This window comes from Poecilia mexicana, unplaced genomic scaffold (genome assembly GCF_051168715.1).
Source record: "Poecilia mexicana isolate PSO_F unplaced genomic scaffold, ASM5116871v1 scaffold_6, whole genome shotgun sequence".
Classification (NCBI taxonomy): Eukaryota; Metazoa; Chordata; class Actinopteri; order Cyprinodontiformes; family Poeciliidae; genus Poecilia; species Poecilia mexicana.
In genome coordinates, this window is record NW_028263375.1 from 23,283,619 (window position 1) to 23,305,772 (window position 22,154).

Sequence of the window (22,154 nt, forward strand, 5' to 3'; positions counted from 1 at the left end):
CAAAACTTTTGCATTTTACATTTAGAAATGTTTTATTTTTGTCTATGTTTCAAACCACAGGAACAACAGTGTTGAGATGACAAAGGCCCTGAATTTATGGGTAACAACAAATAATCTCGTGTCACACAGAAATATAAAATGTTCTTTAATGACATGAAAAGTGAGACATATAATTGTTTTGTTGTTTTTTTCTGGCTAATGTTGTGGTCTTGCCTTAAAAAATAAAAGTGCTACTAAAAGGGTTGGAGATCAGCATTTTAAAATGTAAACTCAGCTGTAGACAAAAAAAACAAAAAACAGAAGAACTTTGTTACAGAAAACAAAACAAAAAAAACGAGAGAGATTAGTTGGGGGAAGAAGAAAATGACCCCTTTTTGATTCCTGTTCGACAGGCTTATGCAAAAATTGTCGTTGGCAGAGGTAGACAGCAATAATGTATATTTTACCTACACCAAAAAAATATGGGCTAAATCTCACATTAAAACACAGCAAAGGAAACTGTCTCAAGACACTGCCTACAATGACTACGATCCAGTGGAGAAATGTCTGAAATGAAAAGTGGGCCTACACCGTATAATAACACTCAGTTTCAAAATAGTACAGCAATGTGTTGTATATTCTTACAAAACTATCAGCTATCTCTCCCTCTGACGTTGGCTTTGTTGTAAAAGCAGAGAATTTCGGCAAAGAGCCACTAACACTTATGAAGAATAAAATACTGTTTATCAGATTAAAGAGTTATAATCTGCTGATAAACAAAGATGTACTTGAGTATAAATGTGAACTAAGTATGAAAGATTTAGAAATGCAGCACGGTGAGAAGGTATTCACCTCCTTTGCACATTTCTTCTTCTGTTGCTTTTTTTTTTATCACGCCTAAATGTTTCAAATTAACAAATCTTAAGATGGGCCAGAGATACCGTGAGTAAAACGCAAATGGCAGATTTCAAATGACGTGTTTATGGGAAAAAAAAAAAAAAGTCAAAAATGACATGGCTTCATGGGAAAAAGCAATTCCCCCATAAACCCCAATAAACTGCTTGTTCCACCCTTTGGGACAACCGCTGCCGTCACACCATTTCTGTGGAACAACTTTGGTTGGCTTTTGCAGAGTCCTTTTAATTTAACCACACTAAAAGGTTTCGCAGAATTCACGTTTCCATTGAGAAAGGGACATAATCTTGGTTTTAAAGAAGCAAAGCGAACCCCGGAGCATCACACTTCTGACACCATGTTTGATCTTTCCAAAATGCCGTGCCAATTTTATGTTACATCTAACAGGACACACACCCTCCAAATTGTCCTGCTCTCCTCTCACCAGTCCGTAAAACATTTTCCCAAAAGTCTTTGGCTTCATTAAGATACTTCTGGCAAATGAGAGTCGGGGCTTTTGACCTTGGAAACCTTCAAGGATGACATTTTTGCCCTGTCTCTTTCTTATGGTTGAATGATGAACATTGAAATTAACTGAGGGAAAAGAGGCATCAGTTCAGGGCTGGAGGAAAATCTCACTGCAGTTTTAGAACAATTTTGTTAGATATGTTGAAAGTTCCCAATTGTTCAAAGTTTTCTCTGTTTGTGTGCTATGGCTCTCATGTCTCATCAGACACGATTTCTTGTGACTTCCTAACCTCTGGTAATAGTAAAGTCACAGTTAGGTACTTTAAAAGAAAACCTGGTTAATTATAGCTAATGCAGGCATAGTTTCGTTTTTATTTGCGTAGTTAGCTTGGAGAGGTTTTTCTCTAAGTAAATTAAATCGCCATTTGAAAACTGCATTTTGGATTTACTATCCTTGCACGATATTAAAATTTGTTTCAATGTCTAAAACATTTGCGTCTGACAAAAAGAAGCAAAATAAGCAGAAATCTACAGGGAGGCAAATGCTTTTTCATGCCACTGTGGTTCATGTGGACTTCTCCTACTGCGAAAGGTAGTGGCGCCAAAATTGCTCATGATTATCCAAACACAAATCAGCTTTGGCGTCAATTTACGACTGGTAAAATTTTGAAATTTACAAGCAATAATACACTTTAAAAAAAGAAAAAAATTTATCAGAATACCACTGTCACAAAAAAAATGGGGGTGAGGCATAAGAAAGTGTTTCGGTTTTCAAAAAAAGTGAAGCACTTGACACTGACAAGTAAAATGCACACATATTCTTTACAGTGAAAGTCATGATTAATGTAATAAAACAGGCTTTAAGCAACTTCCCAAGTTGCGACTTTCTGTCGTACGCTCTGCTAACACGGCCCATATCTTAGTCTTAATTGTAAGACACTCAAATGTGGTGTAGTGGATATTCACATTTCTTCTTCTGTTTTGAATAGTGTTGTGGAAAACATCCACAGTGAGATTATTTTTTGTTTTGTTTTGATTTTTTTTTTTTGTTTCCGCCGTCTCCTTCATGGTTCATTGGAGTCGCTTTATGCACTCTGTTGCTCAATCTCAGTGCTACTTCCAAACAAGGCCACCAGCTGCTCCTCGTAATTAGCGATATTCCTCTTCATGATGTCCATGCAAGGGCCGAGGAGTCTCTCAAACGCTTTCACGTCCATGACTTTGAAAAAAAAAAAAAAAAAGACAAAAAGACAGCTTTGATTTTTATGGGAATTATAGAAGGTTGTGCAAAACATTAAGTCTTTATATTGAGAGTAAATTTCATCAAAGATTTTTTTTTTTTTATTGGCGTAAAGGCAAATGCAAGACGCTAATTAAGCACTGTCTATTTAGAGAAGATGAGAAAATAAAGTTCATTTTGATGAATTACTCACAGAACACCTAGCAAAAATTCATGCTCCTTCAACTTACATTTGATCTTCAATACATTTTGTAGTATAAACCAATGCATGGTAGTGCATTTGTTTAGTGGAAAAATAATGACACATGTTTTATTATTAATACAAATCCAGCCCTTTCCCCTTACTAGAATCAGCACATTTAAAGTCAACTTTTAATTCAAATTCAGAAATACTTTATAACCTAATACACTATTAAATAGACATGAAATATGTCTATTTAAGTCAAACTTAATGTCTACCAAAGACATTAACTTTGACTTTGGTAGAGACATAAAAAGCTGATCAGTTAATAAAAAATATTGGATGGATTTGGGTGGAGGTTCACTGTGCGACAGGACAAGGTCCCCCAAACCTTTAGCCAATGCAATGGTTTAGGTCAAAGTCTAATTAGAATGGCCTAGTCAAAGTTCAGACCTAAATCTAGTTAATAATCTGTGGAAAGACTTGAAAATTGTTTTTCAGACAAGCTGGTGGAGACAAATCTCAAGGTGGTTTCACAAAATATTCATTCACTCAGGAGGGGAAAACATTTTCATGCCACACTTTATGGATTCAATTTTCAAAAAGTATTTTCCGTTTACTTATTAATTATGCAGTGCTTTGTGTTGGTTTTGCTTATAAGACCAGAATAAGATACAGAACTTTGTGGTTGTGATGTTAGAAAATGTATATTAAAAAAAATCAACTTCCACAAGTAACTGCGGCTGCAGCCATCCATGTTGTTGGTGTCTGAGTGTTCTTAACAACATTTCCTGTCTTATGAGTAATTCTGCACAAACACTCTTCTGCTATGTTTTAAAAAGACATAGGAGAAGAGTGAGTATGCATGGCTGCCTCGACCCCTAACACAGCACATCAAAGAAGTGTACAAAATGTACCCAAGCATTTGACACTCCCCACAGCATATGCCGATGCAGCTCTGGGCTTGTTTGTGACAAGAGCCAACTCCCCAAAATACTGGCCCCTCGTGCACGTGGCAATATCGACCTCCTCTTCCTCCTCCTCATCCTTTTTTGTCTTGTGAGAAACAAAAGGCACAAGGATAAGAAAGCAGAACCGAAAAACACGCTTTCCAGCACACGCTTTTTTGAGCTTACGCTCCCGGATGTGAGGTTGGAAAGCAAAGTGGACACGGAAATCGTTTCAAAACGTCCAGAATTACCCGGCTTCTCTTCATGGTGATCCTAACTTGGCCGCTCTCGACGATGTAAAAGCAATCTGCTAAGTCACCCTGTTTCAACACAGCAATGCAGGTAAGCGGACTCAAACTTTGCAAGTGCAAAACAGAGGACAAAGTCACTAAAAACACTCGACGCGGAGACGAATTACCTGAGCAATGACTTGCTGTGAGTCATTGTACACCCTGGTGGATAGCACGTCGACTACCTTCATTCTCTCCGACACCTGAAAAGACATCAGGCTGTCAACATTTTCACCGTGAGTCCGCGGTGCCCTTTGTTTGATGCTGTGGTGAAAATCTGACCTCTAAAGATGTGAGTAGGGGGAGAGTTTCAATGAACGCTTCGTACATCTTCCTCTTCTTGGCGTTGTTCTTCACTATGATCCTCCGGAATGTAAGACGATCCTGAAACAAAGTTTGAAATAAAACAACCATTTATTCATGTCTACAGATATAGGTGTTGTTGTTTTTTTTTGTTTTTTTTTGTATTTAAAAATATATATTTTTGTACATATTTGTTAAAATTGTCACAATGACCTGACAAGAGCAGATTTTTAAAAAAAATCTAACTTCTCTGGCTCCTCCCAGAGATCCAGCTGCTAAATGTTGAAATACATTACTCCCTGTCAGAAACAACCAATCAGAGCTAGGAGGAAAGTCTTGACACCGTCAATCATGCTCATGTATGTGCTGCTCCCACTGTTCCCCCATTCAGCTTGCACAGTTGTTGAAGCTGAAGACAGCCAGCGTGCTGCAACTGTGCTAGCATTGGAGAAACAACCCAACATTAGAGGAAAACTAACAATTTCTTGAGTTCTCAGCACGGTTTGCTGTGGGCGGAGGAACCTGCAGGGTGTGCGCCTTCACGTATAAGTGAGCATAAACAATAGACAGAAGGATGGAATATGTGAAAATGAAACTATGACAATAAAAGCATTTAAATAACTTGTAAAATGCGCATCAATTGTTGACCCATTGGTTAGCTTGAAAACAAAATTGTAAAAGTAGAATTGTAGAAACACTTAAACATTGACATTGTTTGTGGCTGGTGGACAATCAGCATGACTGGCCAGTCTCCAAATCAACTTGTGCCAAGGGCCCAGTACAGCCTGTCATTTCATGAGGTAAATGTATCATTACACTTCTTATTATTACAACTCCAGACTGTTCTGCTGCTTTTTCAGACACCAACTCTTATGAAACCACAATGTGCATTAGGTGTCAAAATGAGCTTGTCATTTATTTTTTTTTTGCAAGAAAAGCATTTATTCAAATAGTAAAAAAGAAACAAGCCACGCAAACGTTCCTCCTTCTTGTTCCATCTGTCTGCAATACGGTCCCAGTGAATTAAATATTGCTCAAAGAATAAAGTGTCAACAATAAAATAGATTGAACTACAATGTAGGAAGCATCATTAGCTGCAGAGGGCGCCCTCCTCTAGCCGACACTCGCCGTGACAGGCTCGAGATCCACACGCCTTAATAAAGAGGTAATTTACTCGTGCACGTCAGACGCCAAATAACATGTCCACTGTAATGTTCTGTTAGCTCAGAGACTCTCTGGCACCACTTGCTCATCCCCAGACAAAGCTGGCTGCATCGTGAAGAAAGGAGCTCCTTGCTCGCTCACAGCTTAAGCTGCACACTCTAAAACTCTCGGGTCAGCAGAGGGCTCAGCGTCAACGTCCCTCGTCTCCCGTAGATGACATAACAGAGCCGCTAGCTGCTCTTTACGGACACAGACCTTGCTGAGTCATGAATAAGTAGGATGTTTCTCTTGCAACCGAACCGTCGCGCTGCTCATCCGGCCACGGGAAACTTTTCAGCGACAAAAATTACATCCAAATTCTATTGAGTCATTTCTACAATTTCATTAGCTCTTAATGAATATGTAAATTCATATCAAGCAGTGATATTACTCCTCCAGTCTGACTCTCACATCCACTGGATTTCATGCAAATGAAGCCAGATATTCACATGCTGTAGGTTATGTGACTTCCTTCTCCCTGTCCTCTTTTGGACCAGCTAAGTTTTTTTTTTTGGCTGAAAGAGTGCGGATGGGCAAAGACAGCCTACAAACTTCACTCGTTTTTAAATTTTGTGAAAAAACACGCAAAATGTTTGACCTAAGTAGAACTTTTTTTTTATTTAGCAAACAGGAACAGTTTGGTTAATACTAACTATAAAATACGTAAAAAAAAAAAAAAGTTTCTGATTTCATTTCAAACAGTGTGAAAGAAACAGCGATTGCGCCAGTTAACGCTTCAGCTGTACGTTATGTTACCCAATCTTGACTGTGCCATTTCCATCTGTAGCACCACGCTGCAGCGCAACCACAAACAGCCTGGGTGTTTATTTAAACTGTGCCAACTGACTGCACAGCGTATGTCATTAAAACCTGAGCAAGCAACAGCCAGCTGTGCTCCTGCACGGGTGCGTAATGTTTTACTCACCAGGCACCAAACGGCTCCAGGCGAGGTTGCAATTATGGTGGCCGCCCTGGGGGTGTTGTACATCAGCGCCAGTTCTCCGAAGCTGCCCTTGTTGTCGTAGGAGCCCACCAGCTTCTCCGCGCCCTCAATCTTCACGAAAATGTTGAACGTCCCGCTGACCGAAAGCAAAGCCACGGAATAAACGATTTAAAGAATATATAGACAGACACAATTAATCGTTTAAAAGTAAGTGCGTGTTGTAGCACCTTTCGATGACGTAGAAGTTGTCCCCGTCATCGTCTTGATCAATGATGTGCTCTCCCTCCGTGCAGAACTTTTCAAACATGGCGTCCAAAACCTGAGACATCTGCTCCTGAGAAGGAGAGAAACATAAAGATGTTTCAATTTCTTGTGTTTGAGAAAAATTAATAAATAAATAAAAAATTAAATCTATATTTCAACTTAAACAGCTGACCACCGGTTGAAATGACGCAGGGAGGAAAAACAAGCATCGTAAATCTGCTGGGCCAGGTCATGTACTCACTGGATCTAAGTTCTTGAACAGAAGAATGTCCCTGCAAGCTTCCTGTAGTCTCTGCCTCTGCTCGTCGGTTTTGGGGTGGGTAACCTGCGAGGCGAAACGCGTTTCATGTGGGACTGCCTTACAGTGGACGATGGTTACATAAAGAAATCACATTCTTCACCAAAATGTCTTCCGATTCTAAGAGAAATGCTCTATCTGTATGATTGTTCTGTGTGGACTGGAGTTTACCCTTGGCTCTTTATCTTCTTCATCTTCGTCAGGGTTGAACGCCTCTGCACACACTGTATCAACAAAGGAAAACATTGTCACATCTATGCTGTGCTTTGTCGACCTCAAAGTACATATTACTATATTACAAGCTGCATTTAATCATGTTTGCACAGAACCCTGCAGACAGTAAAGATAAACAGCTTTGTTCCCCGTCCTGTTGTCATGCCTCTGAATGCAATACGGTAGCTTCTAGAGGTATTCACAGCCCTTCAGTGTTTTGTCCCATTACACCCATAAGCATCATTGTTTGTTTTGTTTTTATTTAGTCGTGCCACCTTTGCAGACGTCTCTGCCCACTTTGCAAATCTAAAGATTTACTCTTGTGTCAGTTTTTCTATGCAAAACATCTCACATTGAATCAGATTAGATGGAGAGCATATGTGGGCTAGAATGTTTGAGTCTTGTTGGATTTAGGTCTGAACTTTGGCTGGGCCATTTCAACACATTAATACAAACCCATAAAGCAAAAAAACAAAAAAAAACTGAATGTTCCCAAAGAGCCCATTTATTTATGGAACTTTACAACTAATTGAAACACATTATGTAGCTTAATTACAAATGGATGTTTGAAAGCCATTATTTACATTGAGGTTTGTGTTTGTCAAGGGATATGCGTACTTCTGCAAGGCACTGTGGGTAAACTGTGCTATGTTTCAAACAGAATTAAACAGCAACATTTTGTTAAAAACGCTCTTTTACAGTCCTGTGATAAAACTTTCAGGATAAGGAATGAATTAAATCGTCTTTGCAGGTCCAATTGCTCATGGTTTTCATTTCTATCTTCAACGTTAGCCGACCCGAAATGCTCATGGCTTAACAAAGTACAAGTGGAACGCTTCGTATCAGCAAAACTGCAGCCATCTTTCCACCAGAGCCACAACCTTTCCCCACTATTGCGAGCGAGAGATAATTATAAGCATCACTTGTCCTGATTTTCTCACCCACGTCACTCACTGACATAATAAACCAGGTTCAAGACAGAGCAGCTTCGCAGCCTCTTACAAATCAACCTTATTGTAATATGATGACAAAAGACAGATGGCAAAAAAAAAAAAAAGATTTTCATTTGTCGGAGAAGCTGCCCATTCTCCGAGAAATGACACAGACCAGAGCCACAGGATGTTAATAACCAACTTTAGCAAGCGGCAAACTGTAACTCACCCGATGCTCTTCTGATGAATCTGTTTATCACTGGCGCTGTAAACAATAAAAAGCAACATGTTCAGTTCCATCATACGCTGAATTGCTCTGAAAGCTATTATTGAAAAGAGGTTTAGGTGGCTGTGATTTCACAGCTAATACCCCCGGCGGAGCCTAACTCATTAAGGGATCCATATTCATCACGGTGAAACCTGAATGAGGACAGCTGCTTTGAAGTGGATTTAGGTCTTTGAATCATTTCAATGAGAGGGTGAAGAAAAAGACAAAAAACATTCAAATGTAACACAGTGTAAAAGTGCCAAGCTCCTGGAAAATAGATCAGCATGAAATGTATATTAGGAAGTCTCATCTATTGATAGCCTCCCAGTTGTGCAGTGGCCAGGGGAAGCTGGCTGAACGATCATCAAGCGTGACCCAAAAACTCGTCGATTTAACAAATGAACGTGGCGCAGCTGCCCACATGTAGGCGCTACAGCCGGTCAGTCGATTAAAGCTGCAAATAAATTGAGCTGTTGCTCCCCAAAATAGCAGATGTTTAAAATTACGACTGTTTCTTTTTTTCTTTGTTTTTGGTTTAGCATTGAAGATTTTAAACAGCTAACACAGTGTTAGTGGAGTTGTGCATTTTTGCAACGAGTTTAGTTATATATTTTTTGTTGCTTGAGCCCAAAGACAAATTTTCTGCAAACTGTATTTTTTTATTTGTTTTTGTTGTTTTTTTTATCGATCATTGTGCCCCTTTTTGAATATCCATCATCTACTCTTGACACCACCTTCAAATACCAGGATCCCATATTTAAAGAAAGAAAAAAATAAAAGACCTGAAAAAAGGAATCAAAGCAGGTGTTTTGTTTTAGTCTAGAAGTTTTCACATTGCAGCACACGTAAAAGTCTTGAAGTTCTACCTTGGGGTTTGGTTTTGGTTTAAGTCGCATTTTGTTGGATGTTGAATTGTTTTTAGAATTCCCAGTTGAAAATGCAACGAGAATGTCCTGGAATAGTTGTTTGGAAAAGCTGGCGATATCAGCCATAACTCAGACCCCCAGGTAGTGTAAAATATAATTAAAGCTTCAGGTAAAACATTTGTTAATGACTTTGTGTCCCTAAAAAAAAAAAAAACAAGCACTCTACAATCTCCATTTAAGAACATTTTCCTTGAGTTTGTGAATTGGATCAGATAAAGAGCAGAATACTGTGATGGACTTTTATGACTAAGTCAGCACCAAACCAACAAATAAATTCCTCTTGTTTTCCAACTTGCAACTAGAATGCACTCAACTCAATTAGTATTCATCTCTCACTTCTGAGACAAACTGTAATAATTAATAATCGTCTTCATTTAGCACCTTTAACCAAATTTTTCTACAACCAAACCCGAGGAGGGAGAAAAATTGTGCTTGTTGGTAAATTCAGCATAGGGCCCTATTTATGTTGGGACCGGCCCTGCAAACGGCCCTTTTTAGCCCCACCACTCATTGGGATGCTGTCTCTGATGTGTGTTGCTGCTGCTCGCATCTCTGCATACCCAGATGTCTGAAATACAATTACACTTCAGGACACACAAAATGTCACCTTTAAAACTGCGCGTTGCTTAGATCTTGTGTTTTTCCGTCTATTTTTCCCCTCTCATTGGCTAATGAGGTTAAATAGGCCTGGTGTATCGGAGCTTGAAAATACTAAAGAGAGACCTTCCGAGGCAACAAAAAAAAAAAATGGAAAGATCTCTTCATTTTGCAGCTGTTGCTATTGAAATGCATTCTTAACCCAAATAAAACCCTGATTCAGAGATGCAGAGCTGGACACGTTTAGCACGTCTCTCAGCCTCTCTGACCATATATGGCAAATGACAGCGCGGTGGTGGATGCAAGGTGGCGAGCATCTCTGCGCCTTGTTTCTGTCGTCTCCCAGCCGTGCACTCCACCGTGCATGCATATGTCTCGACATGCATTAACATCACCTACATGCACATATGCGCTTGTGTGAAAAATAAAAATAAAAATACAAAAACAAAACACATCGGCTTACCTATGAATTCCTCGTCGTCGTCGTCGTCGTCCTCCTCCTCCTCCCCGTTCTCCGAATCGATCTGCATGGCCTCGTCAATGAAATTGACCGCTTTCCCAGATCTCGGGGCCGAATTTTGGTCATTGCCAAAGGGGGCCTCTTTGGTCTCGCTGTCCTTCAGCCGGGTGAAGTACTGTAACGCAAACTCGAGCAGATCCCGGGGCTGATTCCTCAACACTTCCACGGTAAAGCTCTGTAACAGCTCCGTCAGTCCCTCAGGAATTTCTATACTCATTCCTGTTTTCAGTCTTTGGATGTGGACAAAACCGGTTTGCTGCGAATTCTACAAAATATAACACACACACACACACACAGAAAAAAAGACAAAAAACAGCTCCCCCCCCCTCCTCCAGATGGCAATAAGGATAACCGGGTGTGTAGTCTGGCCACCCCTCAAGTCAGTCAGTCAGTCAGTCAGCGAGCCGTCCACAGCGGATCCTCTCTTTTTCTTGAATGAAAATGGCTGTGGATTTTTGGTCCAAGCATCTTCTGCTGCTTCTGGCAATAGGAAACCCACGCATGTGACCCAGGAATCCATGGTAACCACCTATCCAGGGATTGCGTACATGAGCAGCAGCGGCGCAGAAACTGCAGTCAGTCGCAAAATACAAATTATGGGAAAGAGAAGCCGACGTGTTGTCAGACATGGATTTTCACTGGAGGAGGTCAGATCCTGCCGGCAGAACTAGACATCACATCATGCTTATGTTCTTATTTTTTGTGTGTGTGTGTGTGTGTGTGTCTCTTTACATCGGTAATTAAGCTGTTATGCTGATTTTAAATATTATGTAATTGATAATATGGGAGTTGATAAAATGCATCGGTGCTCAAATCTATTGTTTTTCTGTTTTGTTTTACTTTTTATGCCTGTCAACTGTTGTTATTTTAGGTTGAGATTATGAAACCACACCCTCAAAGAATGTGAGGAAAATAAAAGTAATTCGGACTGAAGTTTGCAGTAGTTGTAGGTTTTGTCTAATCCGTGCAGAGTGAAATTATACATACTTGTCCACTCCACCCACATCTGAAAAGTGCTCCTTAACTGCGAGCCTTATGATGGATATGAGAACTGTTCTTATCAGAAATGGGTGGACGTGGATTTAACCCGGTTGGTTTCGGTGAGAGAACCTGTCCACAGATGGACCACATGGTCAGGGTTGGTAGAACCTACTAAAGAATGTTTATCTAAAATATTACATACTTGAGCTCGTATGCATTTCTTTTACCTTTTATGTTAATATTACCTTTTATGTTAATATATAAAGCCTGCCTTTTGTATTCTGCATTGAGAAAAATTCTAATAAATCATTCAAATCCAAAACTTCTGTGGGCTATTTACAGCAGTGGTACTTGGTCTATATCTGGAGTTTAAGAGCAAACAAGTAAACAATAAAAGCAACTAATGTGCAGAAGGATTAACACAAAATTTTAAATTAGCATGTTGCCCCTAGATGCTAATTATGTAGGGGGGGGGATAATAAATACAGAGGCAAATCTCATAATGAAGCCATAGTGCCAGAGAGTTTGGGGACCGACTCTGGAATCACAGGGGGGCGGAAAAGCAATAACTTTACTGCAGGAGCATTTCGAACATTGTGACTCTGTGGCAGACACTATATACCAACAACGACTTTTATTATAGAGCAAAAAGCCTGAATAAACTTTGCTGAAACTATCTAGTAAAAACATTTTAAGAATCCACTGATTTTAGAGCTTTGATACAGCAATCTGAGGTGTGCACAAATCACACACACAAAACACAAATTCTGCCTTGAAGTGGCACTTTCTCAGTAATCAAAAGTAGCACAAATGTCCTGTCTTTTTAATTCACAGGGTGATGAGGTGTGTATTCCATTACAAAGAGCTTAATGAAGTAAAAAAATAAAATAAAAAATACTAACAGAAAGCTTTTAGACATATAAGGTGAAGCTGTGACAGTGCAGCTGATATTACAAGTATCAGTTTGTTTTATAAGTGTAGGCTTTGCTCTACACCCCCAGGCTTTACGGGATGCCCCTCCCCCTTCTCTGCCCTATATCTGTCACCTTTTATTTAGAAGGCAAGATATTTTCTCACTCTGGTGAAGATTTTCAATTATTTCTGCTTGTCTGCCTGTTAACTTTCTGATCTTTTATAAAAGCTGTTCTGTGTGTCTCTTTTCTTGTAGGATATTTACCAAATATCATAGTCCATATATTAAATTTGTTGTGAAAAAGCAGAACAAATTTAGGAATTTTTGATATACGTTGAAGCTGATCAGGATTAGACATAATTAGAGCATTAGGGCCGGCTAAATAAATGTGCATTTACATAAGTGAAATCATTTTTTTAAAAGACAAAATATCTCAAGTATTAAAATGTAGATCGTAAACTATAACATATTTAACAAAATATATTTCAGTGGGAAAGTGTACCAGATACTTTGTAATATGCAACCTTGCTGAGTTACAGTAATTTGAGTCAACGAGTTTCTGACATAATCCCATCCGTGTTATAGCGCCATCTGCAGGACGTAATATTATACTACAATGTCTAAGCACAGTTTGTGTTTTGCCTTCACAGAGGCGATAACTATGGATAACGTCTACAGGGTGAGAGAAATAGTTAATATTTTTCCTAAATAATAAAAATATGACAAAGTTGTTGCCAATTTTAATCAAACTGCTTTAAGGCATACTGGAGGTGAAGGCTATGGTGTCAAAAGCTTGTCACTGTATTAAAGGAGCAGTATGTGATTTCCAGCCATGTTGTGCTATAAAATGGCATTACCAAGTTAAGTAATTATGCATGTTACCTCCATTTGTTGTAAAAATGCAATATATCAAATATGACTTTAAAGAAATTTGACTGTGTAATTTAATGCCTTGAAATTGGGCCCATCTCTTTAAGTCCTGCTCCATCATCCATAGGCAGACTGTTCTTTCTACATAGCTAAATTTTGTACCCAAACCCCTCAGTTTCCCCACAACGTTCCTCCTCCAGTTTGTCTGTCCTGAGAAATGGATGACAGATCAGTATCCGTTTCTCCAGGACAATGGTTACATCACAAAATGTATATGGCACCTCCAAACCAGAGGTGGGTAGTTGACTGCACCATTTTTTTTTCTCCATTTGATTAATATGAAGTTGAGTACTTCGGTAAAATTTCCTCCCCTAACTGAAATGAACAAAAATGTTTTTTTAACCAAAAATGCACCAGACACTTCCCGTTTGTACACAAACCGTTCCAAAAATTTTCTGATGTGCCTTTTGGCGCCCATACAAGTATACAGAGTCTCAGGATGTCCTTTGTCATGTTCTTAACTGTTAACATCTACTCCATTTGTTTCACAAGGTGTACGCTGTGAAACAGTGGAAAGATTTTAAAATCGTCATTCTGTAAAAATACTAGAATTTGCATTCAAATTGTCATTTTCACAGATTAAGCCAGATGTAACAAAGTACGCAGAACTTAATACCTATAGTTTTAACTTCAGTAAAAGTAACACTTTAGGAGTTCTACCCACCGCTGCACCAAATATTTGCAGCATGCCTTAAAACTACACAAACGATCCTCCAATTTCATAAACACGAGTTTCTCTTTAGTTCAACAGAGTCAGTTTTGACAAATCTAAAAATTCTGGATACTGTGTCACATTTTGACATCTTGTATGCAAAATGGTTTGGTAGTACTTTACCACGTGGTTTCACTTCTGCATTGAAAACACATTTTTAAATCATGCTTTCCAAAACGAAGCAGACCATTAGGTTTTTGTGGTAACATTTATTTGATCAATAGACGGAATTGCATCTTTCCATAAACAGTTCAGTTAAATATTAACAAATTTACAGTCATGAGGAATGTAAAAAAAAAAAAAAAAAAAAAAAAAAAAAAAAAAAAGACACAAAAATCCAAACAATGGTCTTCTTAAAAAAAAAACCCATCCCCAGGACCCCACTCAAGATAACATTAAACACAGCAGCAATGGAACAAGAACTCCAATTTCCAGTTCCATTGTCACGTCGTCCTTTTCAGTGCTTCACAGTTCATCCTTTGGCTCTGCCTGCAAGGTAAAACAAAGAAATGTGAAACCTTTGGCTTTCAGAGTCATGAGAGGATAAAGGATGTGAAACGATGCAAAGAAGCCTCACCGATTCGTCATCATCATCATCTATAACTTCTTCATCTTTATCTTCAGACTCTTCCTCTGCTGGCTCCTCTGGCTCTTCCTCAGGTTCTTCTTCAACCTACAGAGAAGACGCCATTTTTAATGGGCACTTTAACAGTAAAGTCATTAAATTAATGCATGAGAGTCAAAATTAAATTAAAATCCAGTGAACGTGCCTGTTCGTCCAGAGGAACATTCATGCTGAGCCGGAGCATGCGCTCTATTCTGTCTCCGTAAGCTTTTGTGTCGGCCAGCTGGTATCCTGAGCGCAGAGTTGCCGTCTCAAACAGAACCACTGCCAGATCTGATGCGGTCTGGTCCTCGGCGTCAGCCTAAAAACGCAAGAAACAAAAGTAGTCAGACATATTTTCATCAAAACCTTGCTTAAAACTGTTTAATACATTCGACGATGCGTCAGTAAGAAGGTTATATAGAAGCTTACATTGACTCTGTTGAGCATCTGCTTGACAAGGGGATGTTTAGGGTTGATTTCTAGTGTTTTCTTCTGGCTGGCATAATAACTGAGGAACAGATGAAAATGCATGTGAGCTTCAAGTGGCAATAAGACACAAAGACAGGTTTACAGGCACTTAAGCATAATTAAAATAACTGAAAAGCTTAAGTAGGAATTAAACAATGAATAGATTCTAATGTTTTGTCAGGGAATTAGATTGTTGTATCACATGTCATGGACAAGATATTGTTTATTGGACCTATAGGAACCAACTCCAGCTGAAGTCCATACCATCTCAATTTTCCCAAAGAGATTTGGTAATGCACATGGGGCTTTAGAATCCCCAGTAATTTTTCCTACTAAAGTTTGTCCTTCCACTCAACTTTCCATTAGCATTTTTGGATGCAGCACACTTCAATGGAAAAAAAAAAAAAAAATGATTTAAACTCCATGTTGAGCGCATCAGTGTGACTGTTGTACATCGATCATATAAGGGATTTACCCTGTGATTGGTTGGACCACTTCATAATATTTTCACATTAAATATCCCTTCTATAATTTAAGTCTTGTCAATGTTTTAAGACACATTTTAGAGTTTTCACCCAACTTATCAAATAAATACTTTAAGTATCCTTCCACTTAAAGAATCCATGAGATTTCAGTTGAATTACTGAAAACCGTTTGATGTTCTTGTATTTTCCGACATGCAGCTGTGTTGACACTCACTTTGTTGAAATGTCTTTTCCTGTCTGGTAAGCCTGAGCCTTCATGATCCTCTCCATGTTTCCTGACCAGCCGTACTGACTGGCAACCAGAGCGCAGGGTGAGTTGGTCAACCTCTGAGAGAGAACGGCCTTTTCGATCTGTCGAGAAAAGAGGCAAATATTTAGAATGTGTGACATTAAAAACGAGCCAAATCCATGATTTCTGTTGGTCTGTGAAACAACAACACAGCAAATTCCCAACCTTGTCCTTCAGGGCCTTGTCCTTGAGCCAAGTAGTGAGAGGCTCAAACTCCTTCTCCAGGGCCTCCCTCTTCTCCTTGGCCTTCTCACTTTCCTCAAACTTGACCCCCTCTTTGGCCACATTCTGGAAGCGTTTTCCGTCAAACTCTGGCAGTGCCTGAATGCAGTACTCATCCACGGGCTCCGTCAGGTAAATGACCTCGTAGCCCTTCTTCAGCAGCCTCTCAACGAAGGGAGAAGACTCCGCCTGTCAAGACACCACAGATTATTTCAGTGAGTTTTCCAACTCTTCAACACCCTCCAAACCACCACTCTGTACCATCGTTACTCACCTCCTTCCTGCTGGTCCCTGCCATGAAGTAGATCTTGTCCTGCTTCTCCTTCATGCGCTCCACATACTGCTCCAGGCTGGACAGGACGGTGTCGCTGTTGGACGTCTGGAAGCGGAGCAGTTTGGCCAGACGGGTTCTGTTGGAGTGGTCCTCAATGACGCCCAGCTTGACGTTGGTTCCAAACTCCTTCCAGAACTTTTCGTTGTACTGATCATCTGCGATCTTCTTGATCATGTCCAAAGTCTTGCGGACCAGCTTCTTGCGGATGACCTATGGGGTCAGGAGAAATTGGTTTTTAACCAAACTTCTTTCACCCTTTCATTTAAGGACTGGTAGAGACTGCAAAGGACTTTGAGATTACCTTGAGCAGTTTGTGCTGCTGCAGAGTTTCTCTGGACACATTCAGAGGAAGGTCATCAGAGTCAACCTGGCAAAGGAGACCACATTTAGTCTCAGACTAAGTGATGATTAAACAAATCATATAAACCAACCAGCCATCAGCAACTCACCACTCCCTTGATGAAGTTCAGGTATTTGGGCATCATGTCGTTGAAGTCGTCTGTGATGAAAACTCTCCTGACAAACAGCTGTGCGACACAAAGTTTTGACATGAATCTCAAACTCCTGCATACGTTTTCTCTCCCTCATTTATTGAAACTAAGCTCTGCTTTGTTCGCGAACCTTGATGTAGTCGTTCTTTTTTGAGCCGTACTCGTCAAAGAGGCCACGTGGAGCCGACGTGGGGATGAACAGGATGGACTTGAAGGTAACTTCACCTTCAGCAGTGAAGTGGATGTGAGCCAGGGGGTCGTCACTGTCCTGGTGGGGGAGAAAAACGTGACTGGAATTTAACAGGGTCTTTATATAAAAAAGGCTTTCCACTTGTCTGACTAATATAGATCGTTCATACCTTTGAGAAGGTCTTGTAGAAGGCCTTGTATTCATCCTCCTCAACCTCTTTGGCCGGTCTCTGCCAGATTGGCTTGATGTCATTCATCAGTTCCCAGTCCCAAACTGTCTTCTCAACCTACAATGTGAATGATAGTTTAAGAAATGGTACAATACTGACTTTTGGTACCATCCAATCCACTATGACACAGCAAAAAGATTAGATCAACAGGTGAGAAAAAAAAAAAGAACTGGTTCTTGGTTAGAAACTAAATATCCAGTTAAGTGCCAGCAGTCTGTATGTACAGTTCTCTTTAGTGTTGACATTGTTGGGATGTGAAAAAAAAATTCAAGGAAGTCCAAAAGGTTGGAAACCTCTTGTAAAACCAATGGTCTGAACCTGAACTTCAGGCATGTACGGCCACAGTAATAACTGTGGCAGTTATTACCACGGTCCATTATGGAGTCTAATCAAGTCCATAATGAAAGATTGTGAAATTCTGTTAAACTGCAGAGGAGACTGAACAAAAAAAAAAAAACCAAAAACAAATGATAGGACAAAACTGCTGTTTACTTAGCAGCCAACACTCAATTGGAGCCTGTTACCAATTAAGTTGAACATGTACCATTTATTTTAAATGGGCTTTGTAGAGAAAAAAAATATTTTAATAAGTTGATAATTAGAGTTTCAGGTGAGCAAAGCTAGAGCAGTTCTATTAAAGGAGTAAACATCCAACTTTGGGGTGTTTTGAGGGAGAAAATAAAAAACACACACGAAGAAGTACAGCTTAACTAAACTATTATACACTTTAAGCCCTTACCTTCTTGGTCTTTGGCTTATCTTTAGCCTCCTCCTCTTCCTCTACTTCAGCCTCATCTTCAGAAGTCTCCTTCTCTGGTTCCTCTGCCTCAGCGTCGTCATCGATGGGCTCTTCAACCGTCTCAGTCTTACATGTTCACAACAAAAACCACTTACTCTCCTCCATATTCTCCATCAACTTTATAATAGCAGGTATGAGTGTTGAAATTAAATAATCACCTTGCTAGCCCAAACGTAGATGGGGAAGTTGATGAACTGGGAGTATTTCTTCACAAGATTCTTGATGGTTTCTAGTTCAAGGAAGTCTGAGGCCTCCTCCTTCAGGACCAGTCTGAGTTTGGAAAAAATAAAAATAAGAGGCAAAACACTCAAGTTCAAGGCCAGTGCAGAATGAGAACTGAAGCAGCGACTATGTAACTAGTAAAATGTTTGCAGAGTTATTCATCAGCCATTATACTCAATAAACTTACGTAATGGTTGTTCCCCTTCCCAGCGTGTCCTCACGGGGGTCCTCGATGACCGAGAACTGGTTGGAGTCTGACTCCCAGATGTGCTGGGTGTCGTTGTTGTGCTTGGATGTCACAATGACCTTGTCAGCGACAAGGAAAGCAGAATAGAAACCCACTCCGAACTGGCCAATCAGCTCGGACGTAGACTGGCCCTCAGACTGCATCTCCGTCATCTTGTTGAGGAACTCGCTGGTGCCCGACTTGGCGATGGTGCCCAAGTTTCTCACCAACTCGTCTTTGGTCATTCCGATACCGGTGTCGGTGATGTGGAGCATGTTCTTCTCCTTATCAGACTGTCAACGAGAATGGAGACAGACATGTCAGGGGTTTAATTATTTACAGTGTGACGGTTCTGATAATAAAGCAAAGATGGTTAGGTTTTATGGTTTTTACAAATAATGTTCAAATGGTGTAAAATGATCAAATTACTTTTATTTCCATGTATTCCAACAGATGCTTTGAAAATCTCATTAAAATACTTTAGAAATCAGAAACCTACAGCACCTTTTTATTTTAACCTAATTTGTCTTTATTTTAAGCAAGGGAACAATATCAAAATACTATTTTTTTTTATTTTAACACTCAGGTAGGACAGAGTAGCATTTTCCTGCTTCAATCTGAGGGAGGAGAAATGTATAAAATTCACTCCGGCACTCTCCATGCCATCACATTTGAGGAGACTGAATTGAAAATTTTTGCAATTTTAAACATCCTTGAAAACCATTTATCTCACTGCTTACTTTAATTTTGATGGTAAGCTCTTCATTTGCTGCCAACGCCGACTCATCAGTAAGCGACAACAGCCGGATCTTATCCAGAGCATCCGAGGCATTAGAGATCAACTCCCTGAGGAAGATCTGAAAGACATGAACAGGTGAGCATCCCCCAGACAAGAATCCAAACAGAGGTTGTTTTTTTTTTATCCTCCTCCTCCTACTACTACCAACCTCTTTGTTCTTGTAGAGAGAGTTGATAATGAGCTTCATCATACGATTGACTTCTGCCTGAAAAGCGTGTTTTTCAGACTTTTCCCTGAGTTCCTTAATCTGAGAAGCATTCAAACCATCCAGCTGGATAGCCTCCTCCTCCCTGAAAGTAGACAAATACAGAAACGCAAGTGAAACAAAACAGAGCACACAGATTAAAAACGTACATAAACAGAAAGCAATTGGACTCCTTGTTTTAGAGTTGGAGGACTGAGGAATGAGAATCTACAGCTACGTAGACATCAGCAGCTCGAAGCAAGAGGACACTTTCACTGCTCACATGTCTGCCCTGATGATCTGTGTGCATAAGCTTGGTGGAGCTGACGTTGAATTTGGGTGATTGTCAGTGACCAAAAAAAATTTGTGTCAGTTTTGGATTTGCAATAATTCAGAAAAATGTGCATAGTCACAATATTCTGTGATAAAGAAGATATATTGTGTTTATTTTTTTTGGACACTTCTGCTTAGATTGTAAGCATCTCATACACTAAATACATAAGGACCATTTAAACAATTTTATTGTATACTTCCCATCTAGCTACAAGAGCTGTATTGGCAGTTAAAACTTCTCAACATGGCAGTAACATTTCTTTATGGTCATGCAAGACATTTTCTGCAACTCCAAGACAAGTTACCAAACAACACTGATATACAAAGCATACATGAATCAATGACTGTAACACCAAACTGCCCATAATTGATTTTCAAATATTCTTTTCAGTCCTGATGTTCTAAACATCAATAGTGGAAATGACAAATTTGAACGTATTCTGAAGGCTTATTTTTAAATTTCTTCAGCAAATAAGTTGCACCTACCTCTGCACCACCTCATCATCTGTTCTGGAGCCATCTCTGCTCTTTCCCAGGTCGTCCTCAACCATGCCATCCACATCCACTTCATCCTCAGCCCTTACAGCAGCTGCCACGGAACAGATATGGTTACATTTTTGTCACATATGTCGTACCATACATCTGCGTCGGTTGTAACGGTTGACACTGATCATTTAAAATACAAAATTAGCTTGAAAGTCCGATTGACTGCGATAGGGTGGATGTCTTTCTGTGACATGAATTGTGTTGCTAATAGAAACTTATAGAAAATCCGTTACGAATCACAATAGTTTTTATTGTGACAAATGAATAAAAATTAAAGCGTATCTGCCCTAGGATTTCCCTGTCTCCATAGCACCCAACGTGCGGTTTCATTCCCACAACCAGAAACTTCTGGAAAGGCAACCAGGAATAAAGAACATTGAAGCTGTTCTGAGCTATCAATATAAGCCGTTTTGAAGGTTTAATACTCATATTTATGCATAAATAAAATATAAGAATAGCTATGAATGAGCACGAGGTGAAAAAGCACAAAGACAAGTTTCTATTAGCCTTGCTGTAGCTAAAGTAGCTAAAAAAAATTATGAAGAGTAAGTGAGCCACAATGACAAAAAAAACTTCCCTCTACTCACCGAAGGCTAGAAGTGCGAAAAGCAGCCCTACCACCCAAACTCGTTTCATTTTGAAATAAAGCTCTACTGATGCTGTGAGTGCTCAGCTCCTGAGACAAAAGGCAGGGGAAACAGCGTAGGAAGCTCTGTCTTTACAGCAGTTGCCGTGAGGCTACTTCTTCGACTGAGTGAGCGTGCCCAGTCCGTTAAACCCACCACCATTGACCAATGGCTGCGCACCACGCACAACGTTGGACCAATCACTGCCAAGCATATGGCATATGCGGTCCAATCAGATCCCTCAACATAAGTCGATGACCGAAAATCGTGGCTAGACACCATTGGCCAAGAGTGAATATTCAGCACATCACTTCCAAAAATTAAGGTTGAATTTTACATGAAAATCTACGTTAGTTAAAGATTGATTTGTTGAATAATGTGATAGTGACAAAATGAAACTTGATGATACTGAAAAAAAACGATGTCTCTGTTTTGTTCATGGCTTAAATGCCAATATCATTGTATAATAATAATATATGTGTGTGTGTGTGTGTGTGAATTATAATGCAACAATTAGGTGATAACAGATATGCAAAATAAGAAGGATGAATATGTCTTCTTTATAAAGATGGAAGCTTATTTGATCTGTACTAATGGGAATCTCCAAGGATTGCGTTGCTTGTTCCATAAAGTTTAGTGGTGCTCAGCGACTGACATAGAACTTATGCAGGATTTGGCTCTGGGCTCTACAGTTTTGGTCTCAACTTTGGAGAATATACAAGTAAATGCATGAATGAATCAGGATTTGTTTTATTTTAAGAGCACTACTTCTCTTATTCCACCAGATGGCAGTGTTTAGTTAGTAAGTAAATAATACGGTTGTCACCTCTAATGAAGAATGTTTATGATAAACAGATGTGCCAGAAGTGTATATTGTCGTGTTTCATGCCCCGAGGGTGTATCTGATTATATGAGCATCGCATTAGGCTGCACTTCTTAAAAAAACATATTTATCTGTGTGGCCTCAAAATGGATATAATTAAAAAAACAGATTTTATAATAAATCAGTCTCATTTATAAATTGTCATTTCTGACTTAACACAATACTGATTTTCAGAACACGTGAAAATCTACTGAAAAGTGACTGTGTGTAATCATT

At 39.5% G+C, this 22,154-nt stretch overlaps 2 protein-coding genes across 2 annotated transcripts; both read right to left on the minus strand.

The window, feature by feature from the left end:
- Nucleotides 1-132: 132 nt before the first annotated feature.
- prkar2b (protein kinase, cAMP-dependent, regulatory, type II, beta) lies at nucleotides 133-11,644 on the minus strand. The gene is made up of 11 exons (XM_014984822.2): nucleotides 10,413-11,644; nucleotides 8,388-8,423; nucleotides 7,185-7,237; nucleotides 6,957-7,040; nucleotides 6,679-6,785; nucleotides 6,434-6,587; nucleotides 4,285-4,386; nucleotides 4,131-4,205; nucleotides 3,964-4,032; nucleotides 3,680-3,818; nucleotides 133-2,560 (listed from the first exon to the last, which is right to left on the minus strand). The coding sequence occupies exons 1-11, from the start codon at nucleotides 10,684-10,686 to the stop codon at nucleotides 2,427-2,429; spliced, it is 1,227 nt and encodes a 408-aa protein (XP_014840308.2). The 5' UTR covers nucleotides 10,687-11,644; the 3' UTR covers nucleotides 133-2,426.
- A 2,555-nt stretch (nucleotides 11,645-14,199) lies between these two features.
- hsp90b1 (heat shock protein 90, beta (grp94), member 1) lies at nucleotides 14,200-21,182 on the minus strand. The gene is made up of 18 exons (XM_014984821.2): nucleotides 21,017-21,182; nucleotides 20,370-20,472; nucleotides 19,515-19,656; nucleotides 19,308-19,424; nucleotides 18,529-18,860; nucleotides 18,278-18,389; nucleotides 18,060-18,185; nucleotides 17,261-17,377; nucleotides 17,032-17,169; nucleotides 16,860-16,937; nucleotides 16,712-16,777; nucleotides 16,351-16,620; nucleotides 16,020-16,265; nucleotides 15,780-15,916; nucleotides 15,042-15,120; nucleotides 14,776-14,931; nucleotides 14,583-14,678; nucleotides 14,200-14,494 (listed from the first exon to the last, which is right to left on the minus strand). Exons 1-18 carry the CDS (start codon nucleotides 21,063-21,065, stop codon nucleotides 14,471-14,473), a joined length of 2,388 nt encoding a protein of 795 aa, XP_014840307.2. The 5' UTR covers nucleotides 21,066-21,182; the 3' UTR covers nucleotides 14,200-14,470.
- Between the last annotated feature and the right edge of the window lie 972 nt (nucleotides 21,183-22,154).

Coding starts and splice junctions, on each gene's coding strand:
- hsp90b1 (XM_014984821.2), bottom strand. CDS start 21,065: ATGAAACGAGTTTGGGTGGTAGGGCTGCTTTTCGCACTTCTAGCCTTC. Junction 15,917..16,019: donor ACAAGGCCCTGAAGGACAAG/GTTGGGAATTTG, acceptor TTTTCTCGACAG/ATCGAAAAGGCCGTTCTCTC. Junction 14,495..14,582: donor ATGATGATGATGACGAATCG/GTGAGGCTTCTT, acceptor TTTACCTTGCAG/GCAGAGCCAAAGGATGAACT.
- prkar2b (XM_014984822.2), bottom strand. CDS start 10,686: ATGAGTATAGAAATTCCTGAGGGACTGACGGAGCTGTTACAGAGCTTT. Junction 6,786..6,956: donor TGTTCAAGAACTTAGATCCA/GTGAGTACATGA, acceptor TCTCCTTCTCAG/GAGCAGATGTCTCAGGTTTT. Junction 6,588..6,678: donor AACTTCTACGTCATCGAAAG/GTGCTACAACAC, acceptor GCTTTCGGTCAG/CGGGACGTTCAACATTTTCG.